The following is a 24,169-nucleotide window of genomic DNA, read 5'->3' on the forward strand; positions in this document are numbered from 1 at the left end:
CCCTGGAAGGCCTGCTGACCAACGAACGGCGAGGCCAGCTACCTGTCTACAAGCAGGGCGGGGCCACCTCGAAGGGCCTTGACCCTGCCTGTCTATTGGCTGTAGATGCAGATGGGGGGCCAGGCCAACGGGATAAAGCACCACTCTGCCGCCCCTTTTGCACCCCCAAGGTCGATATAAAATCCACGTGGAACCCTAAAAGAAACTGAATGTGCAGTGTGCTGATGACCTTGCAGGCAATACAACCCCCGCCTAGGGAGCAGGCACCCTAGGGCCCTGTCCCCTCTGGTGTCAGGAGATTCTTTACAGGGAAAGTGACCAGTGAGTGACTCGGGCTTGCCCAGCAGCCAAGGGTGAATCCAGGCCTGCTAGTAAACATGCGGCTCTCCCCTTCTCCTCCCAGCAAAGCGAAGAGTCATCTCAGTAGAGGAGACACAACAGCAGCCTGTGCATTGGGGAGCTGAAGGGCTGACTTTTCACCTGGCGCTGTACCTAAGTGCTCCCTGAGCCTGGGAAAATAGATTTAACTTTGTCAGAGGCCTCGTTTGCAAAACAAACATCCCATCCTCGTGATTTCTATGATTCTAAATGAAAAAAAAAATTACTTGTGTTGGTGTATCTATATTAAGTAAAAGGAGAATGCATAAATAAGTGAATAAAAATCTTCCATTAATATGTGGGTGGGGAGGTGGCGAGGTTAAAAAAAACTAACAAATTAGCCAGAGTAATAGATTATGCTCAGCTTAATGACTAGAATACCTCCTGAGAAATGCGTGGTTAGGCAGTGCCATCACTGTGCCAACATCGCAGAGTGCCCTTACACACGCATCGCAGATGGGATGGCCCACCACACACGCAGGCTAGATGGCACAGCACACTGCTCTTGGCCTACAGGCCTGTACAGCAGGGGTGGGGAACCTTTTTCCTGCCAGGGCCATTTGGGTATTTATAAAGGCATTCGCAGGCCATACAAATTTTTCAACTTAACAATTAGCCTGCTATATTTGGTCAAACATTTACAGCAAACTTTTTATATATAAGTAAAAAGATTACACTCTAAAACAACGATCAATTGTATAGTAAATACATAAACCAGTGGCATAGCCATTTATCACCAAGTATTAGGTGCTGTACATATTGTGTGCTACACCGTTACAGACCTGCGGCAGAGCAGGCTTGTTTACACCAATCACCACTAACGTGTGAGTCACGCGTTGTGACTGGACATTACGGTGGCTACGTCACTGGACAACAGGAATTTTTCAGCTCCATTATAATCTTACTAGGGGCTTGAATTTGTGCACGGGTAAGGGTCCCTAGGCCTGGCCGGCAATCGGGGCCGATCAGGGCCATGAGAGGTAGGTGGGAGGTTGGCTGGCAGCAACCAGTTGATTGGTCGTTCGGTCGCTTAGGCTTTTATATATATAGATGGGACCGCCATCATATACACAGTCCACTGCTGACTGAAATGTCGTTATGCAGCACATGACTGTTATTTATAGATATAGGACACATTACTCACATGTACTATATGTGGATTTCAAGATTCTTTGCTGGATTCCTATATCCTTTGAAATCCCTGGAGTGGAAAAGCCCATTTAAATATTCCCTCACATCCCTGCTTGCTGGGGAGATGTTTGTACAAGAGCTGCTTTCACTGGGCCAAGGTGCTCAGGTTTCCTGGGACAGCTTCAGGTAAGAGAAGCATCGTGTCCATGGCACCTTCGGCACATGCCCGCTTCCTGTTCTCGGCTCTTTCTGCCTCATCAGTGTCACCAATGGGTCGCTTAAAGCCATGCCTCCTCTTCTGTGGTTTAACCCCAGACCCAGTTCAGTAAGGGGAGCAAAAGTTATACCCACTCACGGGCAGGCTGGACCAGACCCAGATGAGACCCGATGTGGTCACCTGGGGTCAGTCCTGTGAATGAGCCACATGTTAAAACACAGTGAAACAGTGTTTCCAACTCTTCAGTGACATGGACAGCACTCCCTCCCAAGTGTTTTCCTCAGGTGCCCACCTGTGACTCGGGCAACTGAAAATATCCTGCTTATTTTCTAAGAGAAGCAGCTTGCTTTCAAAGCACAGGGACTTTACAGTCAGGAATAAAGCAGGTAATCCAAGAAAAGCTAGCTCCCACATATGACTGACAACGTGTATGACAAGGAAACCGTCGCCACCAACCACCATCCCTGGGACCCTGGGTGGACAGCGGTGAGCAGGGGGGAGGGGAGCAGAAGATAGAGGGAAGATCGGTGACCCTGAAGTGTCTTTCTTGCCTTTGAAACAAACAAATGTAAAGCTTTAAACCTTAAATAAATGTATGTAAATTAGTGATTCTCCTCATGGGATACCCACAATACCTGTCTTGTCCTAACTTCATCTTCCTTGCATGTGTACTCTCCCAAGCGCCTTCTAGGGAGACCACACTGCCTTATCTCCAATGACTTCCACTGCTACTGACTGAAGGCAGGGACTTTGAAACCTTTGTGCACCGTTTTGTTTTTACAACCAATGAAAATCTTCTTCACACAAAAGCTTTTACACAAGAGAAGTAGCCCAGTCCTGGCCGAAGCGGGAGTGGAGGCTCAGAGCACTTCCCTGGAATCCCGCTTTTTGATAACCACCTCAAGGACTCGAGGTCTAAGGTGGGAGGCGAAGGACACAGGGTGCTGGCGTGCGGGCGTGGTGGGGAAGGAAGAGTGTGTCCGCTGTCTTTCTTCCACTCCTCTGTGCCTCCCCTCCGAGCCTCTCAGACTGTGCTGCCCAGTGCAGTCTCCACATAAGGTTACTTACATTTTTACTTTACTGAGGATGAAATGAAACGTAGTGATCCAGTTCCCCAGCCACATGCACCATATTTCAAGTGCACAACAGCCACATGTGGCCAGGGCCTCTTACACTGACCTTCGCAGACATAGAGTATTTCCATTATCACAATAAGTTCTACCGGAACAGAACCAGAGAATAAGTAAAGTCAGCAACTACTTGTCCAGCCGCCGGGTTCATTCCTGGCCTCCAGGGAAGTAAGCAATGGGATGCAGTCCTGCCCAGCTTTACAGGGAACCATTTCCCTGCAAGGCCCTCTGCCTCTGAGAGCCGCATTTTCCATCGGGGAAATAAGGGGTAGTCCCACGAGGCTGTTTTGATTTTCAAATGAGAGAATTTAAGGGAAAATGCTTTAAAAGATGCTGGGGAAAAAAAGGCAAGGTGTTTTACTGTATGCATATTTCCAGTCTTAAAGCCATGGCTTTCTTTTAACGCCTCTAGAACACTGACGACGACTTCTGTTCTGAGAGAAGTGTCGGACACTCATTGCTCTCCTGTCTTGGCATAAGTAGAAGACAGAACAGGCTCACTCGTGCTCTCCCAGGCCCTGCTGCCCAATCTCCTCAGGCTGGTTCTGGCTGCCTCCTGGACACAGAGCAGAGCAGAACAGAGGATATACGTAGGATGCAAGCCCAAGAAGAATGGAAACTGTGGCCTGCTTTGTTCACTGAAGAGTGAGAAGTGACAGATATATAGTTGGGACGCAATAAATATTCATTGAATAAACGAAAGAAAGCCCTGGCCATGTTTGCTGCACAAGGATTTGCATGGATCCTGATGCAGAACACACAAAAAAGCAGAACTCGGGCTCTTCTATTGATGGCATTATTATAAGGAAGAGTGTAGCTCTCAGGACAGTGCCAGAGTGGGAGCGGGGGTGGCGGGTGGGGGTGGGGGGAAGGGTGGTGTCTGCAAATTTTTTATTGGGGAGGGTTTTAGCTACTGTGTGTTGACTGCCACCAGGTTCTAGAAACTCTGCTAAATGCTCTACAAACCCCTTCATCCCTCACAGGCAAGATACCACTGTCTCCACTTCCCAAGTAAAGAAACTGAGGCTTGAAGGAGTCAGTGACGTTGCCCCAGGACACCCAGTGGTAAACAGGGATGGTGCTGGGACTCGAAGTCAGAGCCGCCTGACTTCAAAGCCTGTTTGGGGACCATTCATGTTCCTCAGACAGAGGGACAGGTCACACAAGAATGTCCCAGGAGAAAGGCACTGCTGCTGATTTTACTCTAAAAGGAGTCGAGTTCTCATTGCCCCTTGTACATGCACTCGGGGGCGACAGGAGACCTCCCCACCGGGGCAGTCACTGTTACTCCAGGAAACGATGACACGATTCTCCACAGTCAACCAGCCTTGACAAATATGTGGATCTTGGGCAATAACAAGATAATGCAGAAATGAGACCCTTTCCTTATGCGGAAGTGGGAGGTAGTACAGATACCAGCTTCAGGGGGGCCAAAGCTTTCCTGTCGGGTACACTATCCGCACGGACAAAGCCAGCCTCGGCCACCGGCAACCTTTACAAAGTACGGAGCCAGGTCTGATCCGCTCTTCCTGATGCAGAGATGGAGCCGCCTCTTGGGACCGAGGGTGTGTGTGCATGTGTGTGTGTGCACATGTGTGGAACACGGCGTGTGCTCAGGCCTGGCTCAAATACCTGTCTCAACCACAAGGGGACACTGCCCCTTTGGGAGAGGAAGTTCCGAGAAACTGCTTCTGATTGAAGGTAGAGCTTCCTTTCTGGGTGGTGGAGGGAGACCAGGTGGGTGGTGGTCACTGCAGGAAACCCAGGGGCCTGTCAGGACAGTATCCCAGCTGGCCCCGCCTATGGGAACCTCAGGTGTGCATGCAGTGAGCTCACGGCCACAGGCTGGCCCACCACAGAGATTCCTTTCCAGCATTTTCCATAATGATCCCAACTCAAACATGGGCTGGGCCAGGCAACAGGTGTTAATATCAAACATATTCCCCTCGGCGTTGGGGGGGCGGGGGGGAGTGCAGCAGCTCACCGATTGGGATGACCGCCCCCAACACCCTTTCCTCAGCCACTTCTGAAAGAGTATAAAGCCCTGAGACCTCCCAGACTGTTGGGCAATAAAGGAAGACAATAATGGGAGATGAAAAGAGTCTCCAAGAATGAGGAACAAGATAAAAAGTGAAACGTGAGCGCTGTGAGGTCTGCCCTCAGATGAAAAAGGCACTTGGAAAACACCAGGCTCCCCCCACAGTCTGAATCAATAAGAGCTGAGCTCTCCCCTCAATGTAAGGATGGTGCTAGCTTTAAACTGGGGTCCTCAGTGCACTTTGACCCGCCGAGGCCTGGCTGCCAATGGTCAGAATGGAAACCCTGCAGTGAGCAAGCACACAGTCCCTGAGGCTCATCCAGGCTCCGAGCTTCAGATGAGTTCATGCAGGAAAGCACCTGGTCAGCACCTCACACAGTAACTGCACGGCCAGAGGCCCTCAGGACGAGGCACTGTTCTGAGGTCTCTGGTTACATATTATCTCTCTCTATAAAAGCCTAAGTGTCTGACCATCCGACCAGTAGCTATGACGTGCAATGACCACCAGAGGGCAGATGCTCAACGCAGGAGCTGCCAAGCTGCGGTGACTTGGCAGCTGCAGTTCTTAGGTGACACACCTGGAACCAGAGAGGAGGGAGCCCGATTCTGGGGTGCATCACCAAGAACCGCCCTCTTGCAATCTGGGACCCCTTGGGGGATGTTGGAGAGCCGGTTTTGGCCTGCGGCTGAGGGACCCCACCTGCAGACTCTCTTCAAGGCGCAGGCCATACCAGGTGCAGCTAGCTGGGGAGGGACCTCAGGAAGTTGGCTCCAGGGCGTGTCCGCCTGTCTTGCCCAGTCCCACCCCGCCGGCCACCTTCTAATTAATTTCCTTTCAATGTGCATGAATCGGTGCACTGGGCCTCTAGTAAATATGTATATTGTCTTAACCATTGTTAAGTGTACAGCTCAGTGACCTTAAGTATGCTCATGCTGTTGTGCAGCCACCACCTTCACCCATCCCCAGAGCTTTTTCACCTTCCCAAACGGAAACTTCGTATGCCCCATTCCCCTCCCTGGCCCCTGGCAACTACTGTCTATTTCCTATCTCTATGTATTTATCTATTCTAGGAACCTCGTGTAGGTGGAATCATACAATACCTGTCCTTTGTGCCTGGCTTATTTCACTGAGCGTCATGTCCTCGAGGTGCGTCCATGCTGTAGCATGTGTCAGAATGTGCTCCCTTTCTACAGCTGAAAAATATTCCAAAGTGTGGGTGTCCCACATCTTCTGTACCCATTGACGCGTCAGGGAACTTCTGGGCTGTTTCCACCTTTTGATGACTGTGAGTTATGCTCTAGGAACGCTGAGGTACAAGTATCTGCTGAGTCTCTTGTTCCATTACTTTATATACCTTGGCGTGGAATACTAGATCATGTGGTAATTCTATGTTTAATTTTTTGAGAAAAATATTTATTTTTGTCCTATGATTGTTCCTTGGGGCTACTACTGAAGTGTTCTGCCCGGCTGACGTGGCTCAGTGGTTGAGCACTGACCTATGAAACAGGAGGTCATGGTTCGATCCGGCCTGGGTTGCATTGTGGGCTTGATCCCCAGTGTGGGGTGTGCAGGAGGCGGCTGGTCAATGGTTCTCTCTCATCATTGATGTTTCTATCTCTCTCTCCCGCTACCTTCCTCTCTGAAATCAATAAAAATATATACTTTTAAAAATGTTCCACTTTGGGGGAGATGTGGATGAAAGTTTCTGACCACTCAATCATCTCCACTCCACTTCAGCCACCGCAGTGTCTTGGTGAGATAAAAACAGTCCACCTGTAAACTTCCGGATCACAACAGCCTGCAAGCCTGTCACCCCCCGAGAGAAAAGCCTTCAAGCCCTCAAGGACGCCCCTCATCTCTGTGCCCTGGAGAACGCCCTCTGTCTTGAGCCTTCTCCCCCACACCAGGGGCCTCCTTCCTGAACCATCTCTGCCCTCCCATCTGCACTCTCCAAAACACCCCCTCCTCTCAGATCCCTACCCCTCCTCTTGCTTTTTCAAGTCTCGCTGGTGTCTTCTATTGCCTTGGCTGGCTCTTGCTCTGCCATAAGCTCCATGGACGGAAAGTTGCCCCAAAGGTGTATTCAATACACCTGGCTCTGTAGCTGCAACCGTCTCTTCCTTAAAGATTGGACTCTTTTTGAGAATAATTCCCAGACCCGCACCTACAGCGGATTTCTTTCCCAAGCCTGAGACTAGCGACTGCCTGCAGAACTTCACGACGGAGCCCTTACCATCGCTGCGCCCCAAAGCAAGCTCCTCTTTCCTCTCTTACTTGCTTCCTCCTTTCTCTCTTCGTTTCATGACCATCCTCCCAGTCAACTGGGTTCAAAGCTCTAGGGGCCTCCCCTTCCCTCCTCTGTCCCATGAGCCCTGACTTGTCTGCTCACTGACATCTCCACTTCCAGTCTTTCCAGTCCTCCTGCCTCCTTCGATTTCTGCACTCCTTCCAAGGGAACTGCCTCAAGTTTCTTAAAAAAAAAAAAAAAAAAAAAAAAGGCAGCTGGGTCCTTCTTGGGAACTGTGTGCCCAGAGCTGGTCAGAGGGCCTCTTCGAGGGACTCTTCCCTGAAGCCCAGCTCCCCACCAGCTGCCAGCCGAGCTCTGCACACTGCAGAGTCCGCCAGGGCACCCTGTACCAGGCAGGTCTTCATCCATCTCTGGGGAGTGACTTGGCCAGTGTGTGCTCAGCGCCTGCCAGTCACCGCAGGGCTGGGCTGTGGGACTCCCGCCTGAATGCCAAAGGCTGAAGTGACTTTCTCTGAATGATTGGAATAGCTGAGGAGCATGTCCCTGCTCTCAAAAGGATGAGCATTCTTCATGTTCTCGGAAGTCATCAAACCTGTTTCTTTGTTTTTGAGGAAACAGAAACTGGGGCTTTGCCAGGAGGCAACGGTCCACCCTTTTCTGGGGTGTGTGTACTTAGGGGACGCACCATTTGGACAGGGGCAGGTGTGTGTACTGAGCTGGGGTTCAGCTAATCATTTAGGAAAACTTCCTGGTAATTTTTCTCCCCTATGATTTCCCACAGTTGATGGAAGTATATGGCTGCAAAGGAAAGCATGGTGGCTGTCATTTAAGTACCAAACTTTGGGGAACTTTAGGTGCACAGTAAACTTCAGATTTCTTTCCGTTAAATAATAATTTAAAATCTCATTGAATAAAGTCTAGGGTTTAGTTAATAGTAGTGGCCAACCCTGGTCTCGGTTTTGACGAATAAGCAAGGTGAAGTTAGAGACTGACATCAGGGGAGGAGGGGGCGGGGGGGTGAGGGATGTGCAGCAACTACTGTCTTGGCAACTTTTCTGTAACTCCAAAATTACTTCAAACTAAAGAGTTTATTTAAAACAATGATCAGCTTTCCCCCTTTCTATGTGCGGAGCAGAAGACTGAGCCCCTTCACAAGCACGGTCTCACTGAGTGCAGGGAAGGGCTGTATGATGCGGAGACTGCACTCCGCATTTTACAAAAGAAATGAACCTGCAAGGGCCACGGACAGCGAGACACGGACCTCAGGTGGTGTGGTGGTGAATTCGGATTGCAGTCACCCCAGCCTGCAGGAGCCAACCCATGCTTCTCATGTCATAGTATGTACACACACACACACACACACACACACACACACACTTACATATGGTCTGTCAGTCGTAGCTCAGTGTGAACTCTTGTCTTGGTGAACTTTCCTGTGTCCATCCTTCTCACTGACTATATTCACTCAGAGGCTGCCTCTTCTGTGCAGGCATTGACGGCCCACGTGTCCTCCAAGGCAGACCTGGCCTGGGCCTCCTGCCCCTACAGGCCCGCCCCCTCCTCTGAGAACCCAAGTCCCAGGGGGCAAAGCCTGCCGCTCTCGGACTCACCCACCCGCCCACTCATGTGTTCATTCATTGCGTGAAGGAGAAAGCAACAAGAGTGATAACCAAAATGCAAATCAAAGGATCACAGGATCTCAGGTTTGTTGGAAGCAGCCACATCGGTGGTTCCAGAAAAGGTAGTCATCACAGCTATCTCAGAAGCACTGTAAGAAACAAGCACCCGGCTCTCCCCTCAATGATCTGATTCCGGAGGGCTGGATCAGCCTGGAAGTCTGTATTTTTCCAAACTTCCCCTCCACCAACCCCAGGTGACCCTGATGCACAGCCAGGTTTGGGGTTTCACCCAATAAATACCTGCAAATAGTCAACCTCTGCTCAAGGAGCACGGGGTGGGGGTGGGGGAGTGAACCTCATCACCTGGGAGGCAGCTTCTCAATGCTAAGCTGCACTTTTCTGTATTCAGACACAATTCACCTCTTTGGAAATTCAATCCTTTGTTTACCTTTTGTCCCTGGGACAACTAAGAAGACATGTACTCCCTTTTTCATCCATCAACCTGAAGAGAGTCCATCATATCTTCTAAAAACTTCTCTCTTCTAGACCAAACGCTCATAAGTTCCAACTATCATTTTTAAAAGATAATTCTTTATTGTTGAAACTATTACATATGTCACCTTTCTCCCCGTTAACCCCACTCCTGCCCATCCCCGCCCCCCGCCCTAGGCGCTCACCGCCCCACTGTCTGTGTCCATGGGCTGTGCATATATGCATACAAGGCCAATAATCATTTAAAAAAAATAAAATGCATTCTCTTATTATTCCATTTCAAATGTGAAACTCAGAACTGAGCAGAGTATTCTGAAGGAGCTCTGAGCCTTGACGTTTCAAGGGGCAATTGTTTTCCATGCTCCGGGTCCCTGTCTAGTGCGGCAGTCTAGGGCAGAGGGTCGTGACCTTGCTACACGTGGGAATCACTCGGGAAGCTTTAGTCACTACGGATGCTTAGGCCTCGCCTCTCAGGGATTCTCATATAACTGCTCTGGGGTTCTGCCTGGAGAGCGAGATTCTTTAAGCTTCTAGGTGATTTTAAAGAGAAGCCAATGTTGACAGCTACAGATACTGACACTGGCTTATCTCCATGTTATTCTATCTGCTCACACTAAACTCATTCTCATTCAGCCTTTTGCTGTTAGTCCCTGTCAAGCCAGGTCTTCCTCATCATGCACTGGAAGAATTGATTAGTTGAACTGAATCACAGACTTTTACATTTATTCCTGAGACACGTCATCAATTTGGTTTGGGTCCACTCTTGCAAGGCTACTGAAGGTCATGTCAACTGAGCTGCACATGGACTATCTGCTATCCCTCTGGCTTTGAGTCTTTTATATGCTTTCTGGTATTTTCAAGTAAAAATGAATAAAATTATAGAACTTTGAAAGAGACTCTACTAAAAACCCTCTAGAAAACAAATGTCAGCAGCTGTTTTTTTTTTAAGCAATTGGATATTCTTTCACAGACAAGGTCCAGATGCTAAAGATTTACCGTCACGGATAAATCCAAAGGTATGGCATTTATTTCAGAATGAAACACAGCTCTCCAACGTTCTCTCTGGTGGCAAGAGCTAGTGAAAGCCACCATGCTGGGCTGCCAGGTACTGCCAACATGATGCCATGTCCTATGTGTGACCTCCCCAACATTGCTTAAGTCTTGTGGACTAAACATGCCCTAGGGACACCAGCTCTGAGCCTACAGTATACACAGGTATATACCCTAAGCTTTCTCTGTCCTTGTATCTGTGACCATGTGTTTCAACCACTCAGGTCATTCTTACCTGTGTTTCTGCAGCTCATGTGCTGCCTTTTAGCCTCAACACTGATGTTAGTCACCCAATACCTGTAGCAATGTGCCATACATCCAGATCAAAATGTTGGGATGGTGACGACTTATATATTAGGCATGACAACTTATCCTGCTGGGTTGGGAAACTCAAAAACATGCTGGTTCAAGGTCTAAACAAAAGTGGTCATTAGTTCTTGCAGCATTAATGAAATATTTTTTCCAAGTGACAAGGGGGCAGCATTGGCTGTGTCTACAAAGCTGTTGGTAACTCTGAAGGAGCCCGAGCCCCTGGGGTTTGCATGCCAGACTTGGCTCCCACTGTCTCCCTTTCCCTGGGGGTGTGGGAGGTGGGGTAGGGGACGGAAGCACCATTACAAGGTGTGGCATCTGCTGCTGGGATTTGGTGGTGCCCAGAGCCCAGTGGAGCAGGCTGGGAGTGATCATGGTTTGTGGGTTTCCTACAGAATGTTCACAAATATTTTGCCCTGCTGCTTTGGTGCTGAGTGTATCGTCTCCTCTAAGGCTGACTGGGTTGGGGAGGAGTCCAGCTCCAGGTGGAGCTGGGGAGATATTTATCATAATTTGGAGAAGCAGAGGCCACTGCTCGACCTTCAGAGCGTGAGCACGGAGCCAGCTGTCCCATGCAGGCAGCGGGCTGTGCTGGAAGGCCAGCTGGCTTGAGTCCGCACCAGATGTTCCCGAGCATCGTCTGAAGGTCCTCCCCGCTTCATATCCTCTGTGTGGTCTGGTGCTAGCCCCGTGCGTTTCTATAGCAACCTTAATAATTTTTTTTATTTGCTTATTTTATTTTTCTAAATTACAGCTGACATTCAATATTATTTTGCAACCTTAATGAGTATTAAGGAACACGGTCAGTTTCAAGAACATATGCTCAAACGAAGACCTGCTTGAGAAGGAAGAGATGGGCGCAGCATGTGGCAAGGCCGTGGATTAGTAGAGAAACCATTTTTGGATGGAGATCACACATCTGTTAAGTATAATACCTCAACTTTGCTTCTTTTGGAGAGAAAGAGTAGTTTTAAGTTTGTGCTTATTTTTTCACCTAATTACCTAAAAGCAAATATCAAAGCTGATGTCTGTATGTGGGGCAAAGGGTCAGTATGATATGTTTTTCAATATATTTTTCTTCTTATCCGCTATTTTGCGTTTAAAGTGAAAATTGTACATGTTTGAAAAATTGCTTAAAAAACAACAACGATGCTCTGAGCCCTGGGAAGGTGAAGACTACGTAGGCATACGTCTCACTGGCCAGAAAACCAACTGCTGGCAGGTTTCTCCTGAGCTATGAAGTCTTTGCCTCCACTGTGATAGCATCATTCAACTCTGCAGGAATGATGAGGCCACAGGGCAGGTTGCAACCGCGAGTTTCCAGGTAGACTAACTTGGGAAGGAAAAATTAAGTTGGACGATGTAGATTTTTTTGGGGTTAATTTTGAAAAGCGGTGTTTCTCTTCTACTCACAGCACCAACCTAGAGTAAGACTCTACAGTGGCACTTCCAATCTCTCCCCATGCTCAGTGAGACTGACCTGTACCTGTTATTTCTCATCCTGGCTGTACTCTCCGCCCTGAGGCATCTTAGTGCAGCCTCTCACCTTTCCATCACAGGAAGAGAAATGGGCAGGAATTGTCTCTAGGTATAAAGAACAGACAAAGCCGGATCCCTGACCACCTTCACTTCACAGCAAAAGGAGCAGCTCTGCTAACCGGCTAAGCTGATGCTTGAACCCATGACCTGGGATCACCTGGGAAAGACAAACTCATTCCGGCTCCTCCAGGTCCTCCTGTCTAATGCAGGGGTCCTCAAACTACGGCCCTCGGGCCACATGCAAATACAAATATTGTATTTGTTCCTGTTTTGTTTTTTTACTTCAAAATAAGATATGTGCAATGTGCATAGGAATTTGTTCATAGTTTTTTTTTTTAAACTCTAGTCCGGCCCTCCAACGGTCTGAGGGACAGTGAACTGGCCCCGTGTTTATAAAGTTTGAGGACCCCTGGTCTAATGTCCTGGAGACCACTTTCAACCAAATTTTCACCTGCGGTAAGGATGCAGTATATAGTGGGTTCCATTTCTGCCAAAAACACAGTGGAAGCCTTTTGCTATTTTTCTCCTGGCATTTTTTAAATGTGTGTTTAGTAGACAGTTAACTCCCTCTGTATCTACATATAACTTGTTAACAAACCCCAGAAGAATTTTTCTCAAAAACGTTCTACTTGAGGTAAGGGTGTCTCAGGTTTTGCATTATGTAGCACACAGTCTTTCCTGCTTTTCCGCTCCACACTCTCCTCCCAGATTAATGTTTACTTGGTTTCATAAACAGACAACATTATTTATAACAAATCTACTATTCATGGACATTTAGGTCATTTCTAATCTTTTAAAAAATATTTTTATTGATTTTTAGACAGAGAGGGAGAGGGAGAGAGAAACATCAACGTGAGAAGGAAACGTCGCTTGACTGCCTTCTGCACACCCCTCTGGGGACCGAGCCCACAGCCCGGGCATCGAGCTCGCCGCTTGGACATGTGCCCTGACTGGGAATCAAACCTGCAACCCTTCGGTGCATGGGATGATGCCCAACCAACTGAGCACGCCGGCCAGGGCCATTTCTAATCTTTTAATCCTGCCATAAAGCTCTTTATCATGCCACTTCACATATTAAAATGCATCCTTAAGATAAACTGCTAGAAATAGGATTCAAGGTGTGTGTGTGTGTGTGTGTGTGTGTGTGTGTGTGTGTTGCATAGGACTCTGTATCTTTCAAAGCACTTTTAAACACTGTGAAATATAATACTGAAAACTGCATCATGAGATATACAGACACTTAACAAGTAACTATAAAGCAAGCACCAATGAAGTATTACCAACACCCCTAAAAGTTCCTCCCAGACGTAACTACTACCTTTACTTCGTGACATTCATTTAATTATCATGCAAAAACATGCATTTTGAAGAATTGTAAATCAAGGGGAAAAGATTCAGGATGAGATCTAAATACATGTGGAACCTAACTGGACACCGTTTTAAGGTTGGCTTGTCTTAAGCCAGTTTCTTGCTCTGACCTTTTCTCATGACTGCTGCTTAAAAGGAACAACATAGAAGTAACAATGGGAAGAGCAAGAGGAAAGGGGTGGGTGGGTGTGTGTGTGTGTGGGAGGGGAAATATAATTGTTAAACATAACTGTACTCACCATAGGGCTAGTCGTTGCTCGATTTCCTTGAGAAAATTTGTATGAAATTTGTGCAAAGGTTCAAAGTTGGGGAATATGAGACTTTTCAGTGTTTCGGGCATGGAGTCCTCCTTGCTCACTGTGCTCTGGAACCACTGGGAAGAGAAGGAGGCCACACTTAGAGGTGTAGAGATGCATGATGCGTGTCTGCAATTCGGAAGTGATGCTGCAGCCACCTGCGCCCGGAGCACAGGGCCTTTCCCACTGGGTTTGCAGCATCTCGGGGGCACCAGGCGCTGCCAGGCCTCACTGCTTGTCCCCTTTCATCAGACGGGACGAGAAGCACCCATCTCTTTATTCCTGCTTCCTGTGACTGGTTACCAAAAAACTGCCAAAGCCAGGACAGATCTCTGAAATGGGCAGCTCCTCAAGTCAAAACCTCCATCTAGCCAGCTCGCTGGGCAATCCTGCTTCATAGCACTGACCACCCCCTGGTTCAGTCCTTCAGGAACTTCCATCTCCGCTCCTTTGTAAAAATGCTGAGCACTTAGGTGGCTGAACCAGAGAGATAAAGCCGCTGCCTTCACACTGTCAGCCATCAGGGCTGGGTCCCAGCGTGTTTCCTGAGCACCTGCCCAGGGCCAGTTACCATGCAGGACGCCCAGGAGGCGCACATACCCAATGATTCCGCTGACCTCCGAAAGGCCAGTTCTTTCCCCGCACTCAGGGGTCAGAAAGACATCTGCAAGGCTTTACATTTGTTTCCAAGGCTGGACAGAACTGATTAAAATAATAAAAGACAGACTTCTGGCAGATTTTGCTGACACGGCTCAATTTATTATGAAAGATAAAACGAGGCTTCAATTCCCTGTGAGGTCTCCTTCAAGCAAAATGAATAAATAGCTGCATTTGACAACGGGCAACATACGCACAATGTTCTGCATCGATGCATGCAGACAGCAAAATGTTTAGTTTTCATTTTCTCCACTTTAGACACATCCTGCCTCCACACTTTAAAAAAATCCCAACTATAAAACTTTTTATAGAGCACATTCCAAATTAAATATATTACTGTCTTATTTCTATAATCTAGGACCAAACTCCTGGTCAGACAATCCAACATTTAATTAGATCCAGCTTCTCTCCGAAAGCTGAGTATTCATTGAGATAAATGATGTAAGCTGATGCTTTAGGGGAAATGCTACACATACCGAAGTGATGACTTCAAGATCCTTCAGATACGTTCGCTCGGTGGTGGACACTTCCTTAGCGATGAAGTACGCTTTGTCAGTTGGGAATCTCTGCCAAGTCCATAAAAAGAAAAGAGACATAATCATTTTTTAGTATAAGTCTCTAAGAATATCTTGATTATAAGAAAGTGGAACATGGCTAACTTGCCATCTTTTGTTAGCTAGAATCAAGTCTAAATAAAATCATGTATTCTTTTTTTGTGTGAGAGGAACTACGGAGAGTAAGAGAATGGATTTCCATGATGAGAAAACAGTCTAGGAATATATTCTCCCATGCAAATATTACCCTCAGTGAAAGACCTCGAATGAGTATGTTAGCCACCAAGGAGGACTATTCGTTCAAATTTGGGCACTGAAAAGCTAATTAATTAGTAAAATGGCAGAGCGATGCAATCTTCAAGGAAATAAATGAAACAGAAACCACAATGGCTTTGTCCTGGGTGCCGTGGCCAGTGAGGTTGGTGTTCAGGAAATAGAAGCCTCGTTGTTTGTGGGCCTGCAAAGGGTGGCTGAGACAAAGGGACAGGGTGCAAGCAGCTGGTGACACCAGTGTGATTCAGTTCTCTGGAATCCGTCGGTTAGGCGGGCAGGCGACACCACTCTAGAGCAGGCCCGTCATTGCTTTTACTTTATTTATTTTTAAAAATTGACTAGAGCCGAACCGGTTTGGCTCAGTGGATAGAGCGTCGGCCTGCGGACTCAAGAGTCCCAGGTTCGATTCCGGTCAAGGGCATGGACCTTGGTTGCGGGCACATCCCTACTGGGGGCTGTGCAGGAGGCAGCTGATCGATGTTTCTCTCTCATCGATGTTTCTAACTCTCTATCCCTCTCCCTTCTTCTCTGTAAAAATTCAATAAAATATATTTTTTAAAAAATTGACTAGAGAGACAGAGAGAGAGAGATGGAGAGAGAGGGATTTGTTGTTGTTGTTCTTATTTATGCATTCATTGATTGGTTCTTGATGTGCCCTGACCGGGGATCGAACCCACAACCTTGGCGTATTGGGATGACACTCTAACCAATTCGGCCAGAGTCTGCTTTCTCTTTAAACAATAAGTAAAAAGAAATCCCTTGGTGTTAGCCACCTTGCTTGCTTCCCACAGGCGCCCACCCAGGATATGCAAGAAAACACAAAGGCAGAGACCTGAACAGATACTTGCTCACCATGTTCCCAGCAGCATTGTCTGCAGTTGCCAAAAGAAGGAAACCACTCAACTATCCATCCACACATGAACGGACACACAAAGTGAGGCACATCCATGCACTGGAATATTAATTAACCTTAAAAGTGGAGAAAATCGCAACACGTGCTACAACATGGATGAACCTCAGGATAGTCTGCTGAGTGAAATTAACCAACCACAAAGGGATAAGAACTTTAGGATTCCACTTAGTATATGAGGTTCCTAGAGTAGTGAAATCCAGAGGCAGAAAGTAGAATGGTGGTTTCTGGGAGCTGGGGGTGGAGAATTATTGTTCAATGGGTACAGAGTTACAGTACAAAGTTATGATGACAAAGTTCTGGAAATAAGCAGTGATGATGGTTGTACAACAATGCAAATGTTACTTAATGTCACCCTAGCCGGTTTGGCTCAGTGGATGGAACATTGGCCTGCAGACTAGAGGTTCCCAGGTTCAATTCTGGCAAAGCGAGGTTGCAGGCTCTGGCCCTGGTCAGGGCATGAGCAGAAGGCAACCAAACGATGTGTCTCTCTCACATCGATGTTTCTCTCCATCTCTCCCTTCCACTCTCTCTAAAAACTTAACGCGCAAACTTAATGTGCTTCATTATTTTCTCCTCTTTTTTTCTAAGTGGCAGCTTGCCTTAATTGAGATAGCATAAAAATATGAGTAATTCAATAGAGCCTCAGTTAGGTGATCAATAGAATAATATCTCGGGTAAGGATTAACAAAATAAACACATTAAAAAATGTACTTAATGTCATTGAACTCTACCCTTAAAAATGGCAAAATGGCCAGCTGTACTTTATGTATATCACTACAATTTCAAAAAAGAGTAACATGCTTGCGTGCACGCATCCCCCACCTTTCTCCGGCCCTCCTCCTCGTCGTCGGTCCGTGGGCATGGCTGGTCGTTCAGCAGCGGGCTGACCAAGGGAGAGGCCTGCTTGGTGTCGGGGCTCAGGTTGGGTGACAAGATCACGTTGGCGGGCACAGCTCCTCCCTGCGAGTTGATGGACAGCTCTGAAAGGTGAGGGCTACCAGTCAGGGAGCCTGTTTGGGGATGAGAAGTATTAAAAAAAAAAAAAAAAGTAATTCCTCTGGGACCTGATTTCTACTTATAATCTCACCTTTTCAAATTTTTAGAACCTTGACTACTCAATGGTACACTTCATGGGCTTCATTACTTTCTACTTTTTTTTTTTTCTAAGCGGCAGCTGCCTTAACAGAGATAGCATCGTATGAGTAATTCAATGGAGCCTCAGTTATATAATTAATGATAAGGTAGAGAACTCTGCTTAGAGAATTACAATAGTTTAAAAACATAGTGTATCCCCACATAGAATCATCTCCTAACTACTGCCTTAGCTTCTAAGAATTACTCAAGAAAGACAGCGTCTACATGACAAGGAGACGTGGGAAATGACTAGGTGATAGAGCTAGACTAATAGGAGACGAGACGACTGGAGCAGCGAGGACAGACTACATCTCGTAACAACGGGCCACCACTACAGAAAGGTCAAGCAGCTACCTCCCCAGTCGACAGAGAACAGAAACAAGCTCGGTATACCTGGTGATGTCACTCCATGTCTCTCTCACTGTTTGGGACAGAAACACTAGCATCACATTTACACGCAAAGGTGGTCATTTAAAAATGCAAAGCTGGAGGTCATTACATTATCCCAAGACCCTTTTATGAGTCAAAAAGTGGCAGGTAATGAATTACTCCTCTGAAAAGGATGCCCTAGTAAAGAGTACAGAAATGTGTAATTATCCATTGTGAGTCAGCCACAGGAGATGAGGTGTACATGAAACTCTTTGCCAACAGAATCTTGCAATGATCAATCCCTCAAACCATGGAAGCTAAACAGGATGTTTCACACATACCTCTCACCTAAGTGTTCTTACCTAATGTGGATTTGCTAGAACTAGTATTAGGGCAAACAACGTTAAAGCAGCCAGCAGTCTTGCCTGTTACCATTATGAGGAAAGACAATGTAAATGATTTCTCCATTTTCCAATATGTAGTTTCAGTTCATTGCTACTCCTCACACTATCAAGGATCTTGAAGAAAAAGGTGAAGTGCATAACCCCCCCGACCCCCCGTTTTTTGTTTTTGTTTTTTAACATCTATCCTCTCCTTCTGGATTGTCATATCCATTTTGAAGTTATTAGATAGGACAGCCTGGAATGAAACAGGGTAGTGAACTTGATCCCAGTCTGAGCGAACCATGGAGAAACCACCAGCAGCCCCCACCCAGTCCCGGGTTGATCAGCTAGCTGTGTCACCAACACATGGGTGAGAAGCCACCACAGCCAGAAAAACAAGGAAAGCATGCATCCTGCCCACTGGCTACTGGTCAGCACACTGCTCTCTGAAGAACAAGATTAGAAAATGTGAGGAAAAGGCAGAATCAGGAAGTTCACATTGAAAAACCCCTGCGTTTAATCCTTGCATTTTATTATGCAATTATTGAAATGAAGTCCTGGTGTTAGACAAAGACCCAGTCACCCCACACACCACCAGACCCAGGGAAACCCAGAGAAAAAAGGCCAGAAATTGCTTCACAAATGCCAATTTTATTGACACCAGTGCACAACTGAATACAATGATTGAGAAAGAACGGGAACTCGTGAAATAGAAATAGTGACAACAATGAGAACTGCAATTGTTTCACGGTACTACACTATTCTTTTTTTTTTTAAATCACAAAAATTAAAATGTTATCACTACAAATAGGAATTAGAAAAGAGAAATTCTGGCAGTCTGTTTGGAGATCAAAACAGTTCATGCATTTGTGAGTTGCTGTTTGCGGGTCACGCGTTTATGTCCACCAGCCATCTGGTAGAATCCGGGGGCTTACCTTCAGCTCTCACGCCGTGCGTGAGATCAGGTGAGGCAGTGATAAGTGAGAGCGTGCTGGGCTTTGCATTTGCAGGGGCGTGGAACAGAGAAAGCATTCCCCTTGTCATTGAAAGAGTTGGAGCCAAGAAGAAAAAGCAGTTAGAAGGCTAGCTTGAAGAGGAGGGGGAGAGGGGTGGGGAAACAGTACCAATTAGGCCCTGGACAGCATCCAGCAGCAGATAAAAGACCCAGTGCCACACTGTGAGGGAGAAAATAAGGGTGATCACGCTCAAGTACAAGCACTTCCACTCTCCGAAGGTCAAAAGCTGTTGCCCTTGTGCATCCCCCTGGGACGGTGCTATTCAGCAGACTGAGCAGCTGGAAGCAGGAGCGAACAGACTAGGGTTCCAGGAGAGACGCCACCCTGCCAAGAAGGCAGGGCCCATTTCAAAGACAGCCGCCTAGGAGAATTCCCACCGGACCACCTCAGAGACAGGGCTCAGAAAACAACACTGAACATAAATGTCACAACAACCCGTGTTCCTGGGTTGGGTAGGGGACAGCCCTGGGTCGGGCCCAGGTTGTTGGGGGAAAGCCTGCTTCATTCACTCATATAGCCCCAAGATACGTGTAACCGCTGACCAAATTAGAGTGGCCCATCCCCACTTCTGGAGCAGCTACTCCAACTGGTTTGTTGGGGCCTAAGAAAGGCAGGGTGATGAGTGTAAACTGTTAGACCAATAAATCAGTGAGTACAAAGCCTGTTCTAGGAATCTATCGGCAATGCTAATGCAGGGAAAGGCCTACAACTCTCAAGTGCGACTTTGCTCATCTGAGCTGCATCCTTGGAGAAGAATCTACTCGAGGCTTTGGAAATGGATAGGTGACATGGTCCAAACAAAACCATGTAACTCATTTACCATTCAGCAACCAATGAAGTAGGATGACTAGGGTATTCAGTAGAATTTGGCAGCTTAATGAGTCACTGAAATTCTCTTTTGACTTGGCACCAACGTGTAATAAACACGGTGCCAACCGGTGCTCACACTGGGCCCGTCTGCAGTCAAGAGGGGAGAGCGGAGTCTTAAAGTCACCCGCTCAGGTGACAGCTCTTAGACCTACATGTAAGCAGTTTTCACTGAAGTAGCCCATTTTCCAAAACAAGCAAACACACACAGTTGTGTGGTTAGACAAAATGAGTCCGTGAGACTTACACAGCCTGTTGCAATCATGCAGCCGGCCTCCCGCTTTGAAGACACAGCCCTGGGCAAAGAGAAATTGTGACTGACAGTTCACTGCTACGCTGTGAACTTATTCACGCCTGGGTATTGTCTTTTTTCCCTCTGTGACAAATTGACAACAAAGGAATTTCTTTCAGCAAGGGCCTCTGGGTCAATAATGTGGGGGACCTTTCCAGAAAGCACCTGGGTATTAAGGCAATAGGTGAAAAGAAGTTTGAAGAGAACAGGAAAAGGTCAGTTACATCCTGAAAGTCTGGAAGCTTCTGTTTCTTTTTACAAACTATTCTTCCTATTTCTAAAAATTGCCTGGCATTTTTTTAAAGTTATATTTTCAGTTAATAGCTCTCAAATCCTTCACTTCTTCGATAATGATTTATTCTGCCCCCCCCCCCCCCGCCCTGGTTCTCCTGCCCCTGCCTCATGTCCTCCTCCTTGCCATTCATCTGTATCAAGAGTGTACGTCACCCCAGGAACTAGAAATGCCTTCATAAATATTGCTCTCCAGGGAAGCATTTCTGGTAAATACTTTAAAATCCTTCTAAATGCACACATTCTCATGGCACAAACAATGAGAACTTCAAATTAGCACTGCTGCACTTAAGGATTTCCATTTATCACCCAGCCCAGAAACTGGCTTTGCCTCTCCATCTTTTTAAAGTAAAACACATTCATCATTCCTCTCTCCTGTCTGCTTGGGGAAGCTGACGCTGCAGCATCACCCAGGACTGCAGCCTCTCCGGACCAGCCCTTCATCAGCGGTGCATAAACAGTGGGAACAGTTTCCGATCAGCAAGCCGAGGCCCGCCTGGATTCCCACGGCGGGATCAGGCACAAGCTGCCTAGGACCGTCCACCGCCTCCAACTGTATTCAAGGCTTCAGAACAAACTCACACATGTCTGGGAAGAGAGCGTTTTCTAGTTCTTAATGAGATCTATGCAGTGTGTTAAACTGGCCAATAAATTGGTATTCTCCATTTTTTAAATGGGATAAGTGTGATTTTTCCTGTTAAGGGAGGACACTAGAAAACCTGACAATAATTTTAAAAATAGTAATCCATAGATTTGTTAAACAATATTTAAATATTTGAGAATGAGAATATTGAAGAAAATATGAATACCGATTGCTTTCTCAAGTCCTCTTTTGAAATATTTAAAAAGTGTAATGATTTTAAAAGTCTCTAAGCTGATTCTTCAATATTCCCTCAAATAAATACCTTTATTTGGCAAGCTTCTAGATGCCACTCACCTCTCATGATTTGTTTCCTGTTACTTGGTCCCAAAATATATGAGGTTTTCTCTCTATATACCCAGAATATGCTCCAAAGGCACATACAGGAAATACATTACAGGTGGAGGTTTTCATCTATTTTTTTTTAAAGGCTCTTTTTAAATCTATAATCTCCCTCCCAAAGAAAAGACAATGAACTCTCTCTGGAGACTGTCTCCATTTGAAAGCCAGTTATCAAAGAAAGGTCAGTATTGTGTTGAATAGTGGGTAGTCTCTAGAATGGGCAGGATTCACTCTAGGCTGATAACTAAGCTGGATCCCACCCCAATGGAATATGTGCAAAAACATGACTAAGTTTTATTGACATGATAAGGTTCCATAAGGAAAACCAGGGTATAGGATTACCAATCACAGTGGTGGTGTCCTCTTCCCGATAACTTAGGAGGCGGCTGAGGGTAATGTATACATGCTTTTCAGACCAAGTGCCTTTAAGAAAGTTTTACAAGCAGCTAAACATCACCTTCGCCATTCATCAAGCAATTCAGAAAAGCAACAGTGGTGCAACTGGCAGAAAAATAAAGAGAGCAATGCTACCAATGGAAACATGATAGTGAGTGTGATAGCTTGTTCTTACTTATGGGGAAGAGATAAAGGAGAATTCTCCTTGGTTGGAACATGGGGGTGGCAGTGTTCGGATTGGGGAACATGGTGCTTCGTACCAATGAAAAATACCATCTTGCACTCAGGACAAAGCTTCAGGCATCAGTGGGAAAAGAACAGTTACAATTGACAGTGTTTACAGCAAGATACCTGTTAGGACAAGTAAAAGCCTCTTCAGTTTAGATTAACAAGAAATATTAATATCATGCATACACTGTTACATGAGTTTGGCCTTCCATGCTTAAAGAACCACCAAGCGCACTGTTACTGAGAGGCCAGCAACCTCCCCGGGAGTGTAGATCCATGCTTTATCGAGATAGTGCACCCTTAGGCCCCGGGGAGAAGACGAAACCAGACAGTATCTGTGAGAGCCTACATTTGGGGTACATTTCAGAACTGAAAACAGCTTATTGGCCATTGAGAAGCCAATTGGGGCTGAGCTCAGTGAGGTCTTCTCTACATTCCCACCTACCTCCCCTTCCCCCCCGCCCCCCACCCCATGCAAACACACAACTAAGTTCTGTTATAGACATGAACTATGTCAACTTTTCTATTCCCATTTGAACAGAGGTTCCCATTCAAAGTACGAAGCCAATCTTTGGTTAGCTGTCTGAGCTCCCCTATATGCAGGCTACGGTCACAGATGCTCTCTGTTTCCTTGGGCCCTCTCCCCCGTCCACAGTGATTCTGCTCACTTCCAAAGGCTCCCCACCCCTGTGCACTCACAGCACAACGTTCAGGCTCATCAGCAGGTGAAATGAGGAAAGTGAAGTCTCTTCACCTTCCGCTCCCCTACCCTTCGTGAAAGATGGTACCCGCATGACCACCAGCCTGAGTCAGTGCTAAAGCTTGCTGTTGAGTGAACAGGATCACTAGAGGAAACAGGTATTCCAAGTACAAATTGGTATTCAGCAGTGGAAAAACAAAACAAAAAACAAAAAGACATCAGACAGTGCTCCAATAATGCAGGGAACAGAAGGCATACCATGCTTTGAAGATAAAGACAGAATGTCGAAAAAAAGCTTCCTCTCTTAGATAGGTACATGCTGACAAAACAGTGCATACAATGGTACAACAGAAAAATGTCTCAAATTTATTAAACAAATGACAAAAATGAGAATGAAGTCCCCAGCCTTTTCTATTTTAAAATTAATTTGGTGTATTAGAAAATTTTAATAAAATATTTCATCTTTAGTATTAAATATACACACAGAGAGGACAGAAGGGAGTTGGATTAATCATATAGCCCAAGCTTGTGAGATTTGGTTAGTTAGATTTTCGTGGCAACTTTCCAGGCAGAAAGGGGTGAGCATAAGGGATGGAATCCGTCGGTCATTTAGGGGCGTGTACAGAGAGCAGCAGACGCGTGTTCTTGACTAAGGAAAACCTATCATCTTTGGTCTTTCTAGATTCCACTGCAGGCAGAGTTGACAAATGACTTAATTCTTACAAAGGAACTTTGAGGCCCAGGAAAAAGCAGCTGTTAGCCCAGTTTCATGAGCCAGAAAGCCCGTCCATGAGTAATGACAGGCCTATCTCCACACCATCGCAGGCTCCAAGATGACCCTTCTACTGTGTCCTGGTTGAGAGCCCAACTTTATAATAAAGCAGGAGCATGGTGTCCACATACCAAGTATCACCTCCACCTCCAATTCATGTTTTTTACTAAACACACACACACACACACACACACACTTTTCCTTCCTTCCTTAGTGCCCTTGGTTTGTGCTGCATTTCGCAGTGTTTTCTACTCTGCATGTCCCAGGAGCAAGCTCAAGTATCTTCCAGTACAATTTCCATGATTGCACGAACAGTATCAGCCTTGCAGCTATCCCATGTCCACAGTTGATTTTTAACCCTCTCTGCTTTCTAATATAAAGCCACCCCAAGACATATCAGAGTTCTGATCTGGAACCCACAAGAAGACACAAGTGAGCTACCTTCCACTGCAAGTTAAAACCAAATGCCAGTGGCCAAGAAGATGCTGAAGGCAGTTTCTAGGCTAAGCTGCGGATCTGCATC

General features: G+C 46.5%; 1 protein-coding gene across 4 annotated transcripts in view; it reads right to left on the reverse strand.

Moving 5' to 3' along the window:
• Positions 1–24,169, reverse strand: part of FARP1 (FERM, ARH/RhoGEF and pleckstrin domain protein 1) — a 271,468-nt gene that overhangs the window by 26,549 nt on the left and 220,750 nt on the right. For 2 of the 4 annotated variants that reach the window (XM_070408693.1, XM_070408691.1), the window contains exons 14-16: positions 17,039–17,226; positions 14,953–15,042; positions 13,763–13,896 (exon numbers count right to left, since the gene is read on the reverse strand). In XM_070408693.1, the coding sequence (XP_070264794.1) occupies positions 13,763–13,896; positions 14,953–15,042; positions 17,039–17,226 (412 nt within the window). The remainder of the gene's footprint in view (positions 1–13,762; positions 13,897–14,952; positions 15,043–17,038; positions 17,227–24,169) is intronic. The other 2 variants (XM_070408692.1, XM_070408694.1) reach the window with 1 other exon arrangement.

The sequence above is a fragment of the Myotis yumanensis genome, unplaced genomic scaffold, assembly GCF_028538775.1.
Source record: "Myotis yumanensis isolate MYYU_CA2020_CCGP unplaced genomic scaffold, mMyoYum1.0.hap1 SCAF_3, whole genome shotgun sequence".
Taxonomy (NCBI): Eukaryota; Metazoa; Chordata; class Mammalia; order Chiroptera; family Vespertilionidae; genus Myotis; species Myotis yumanensis.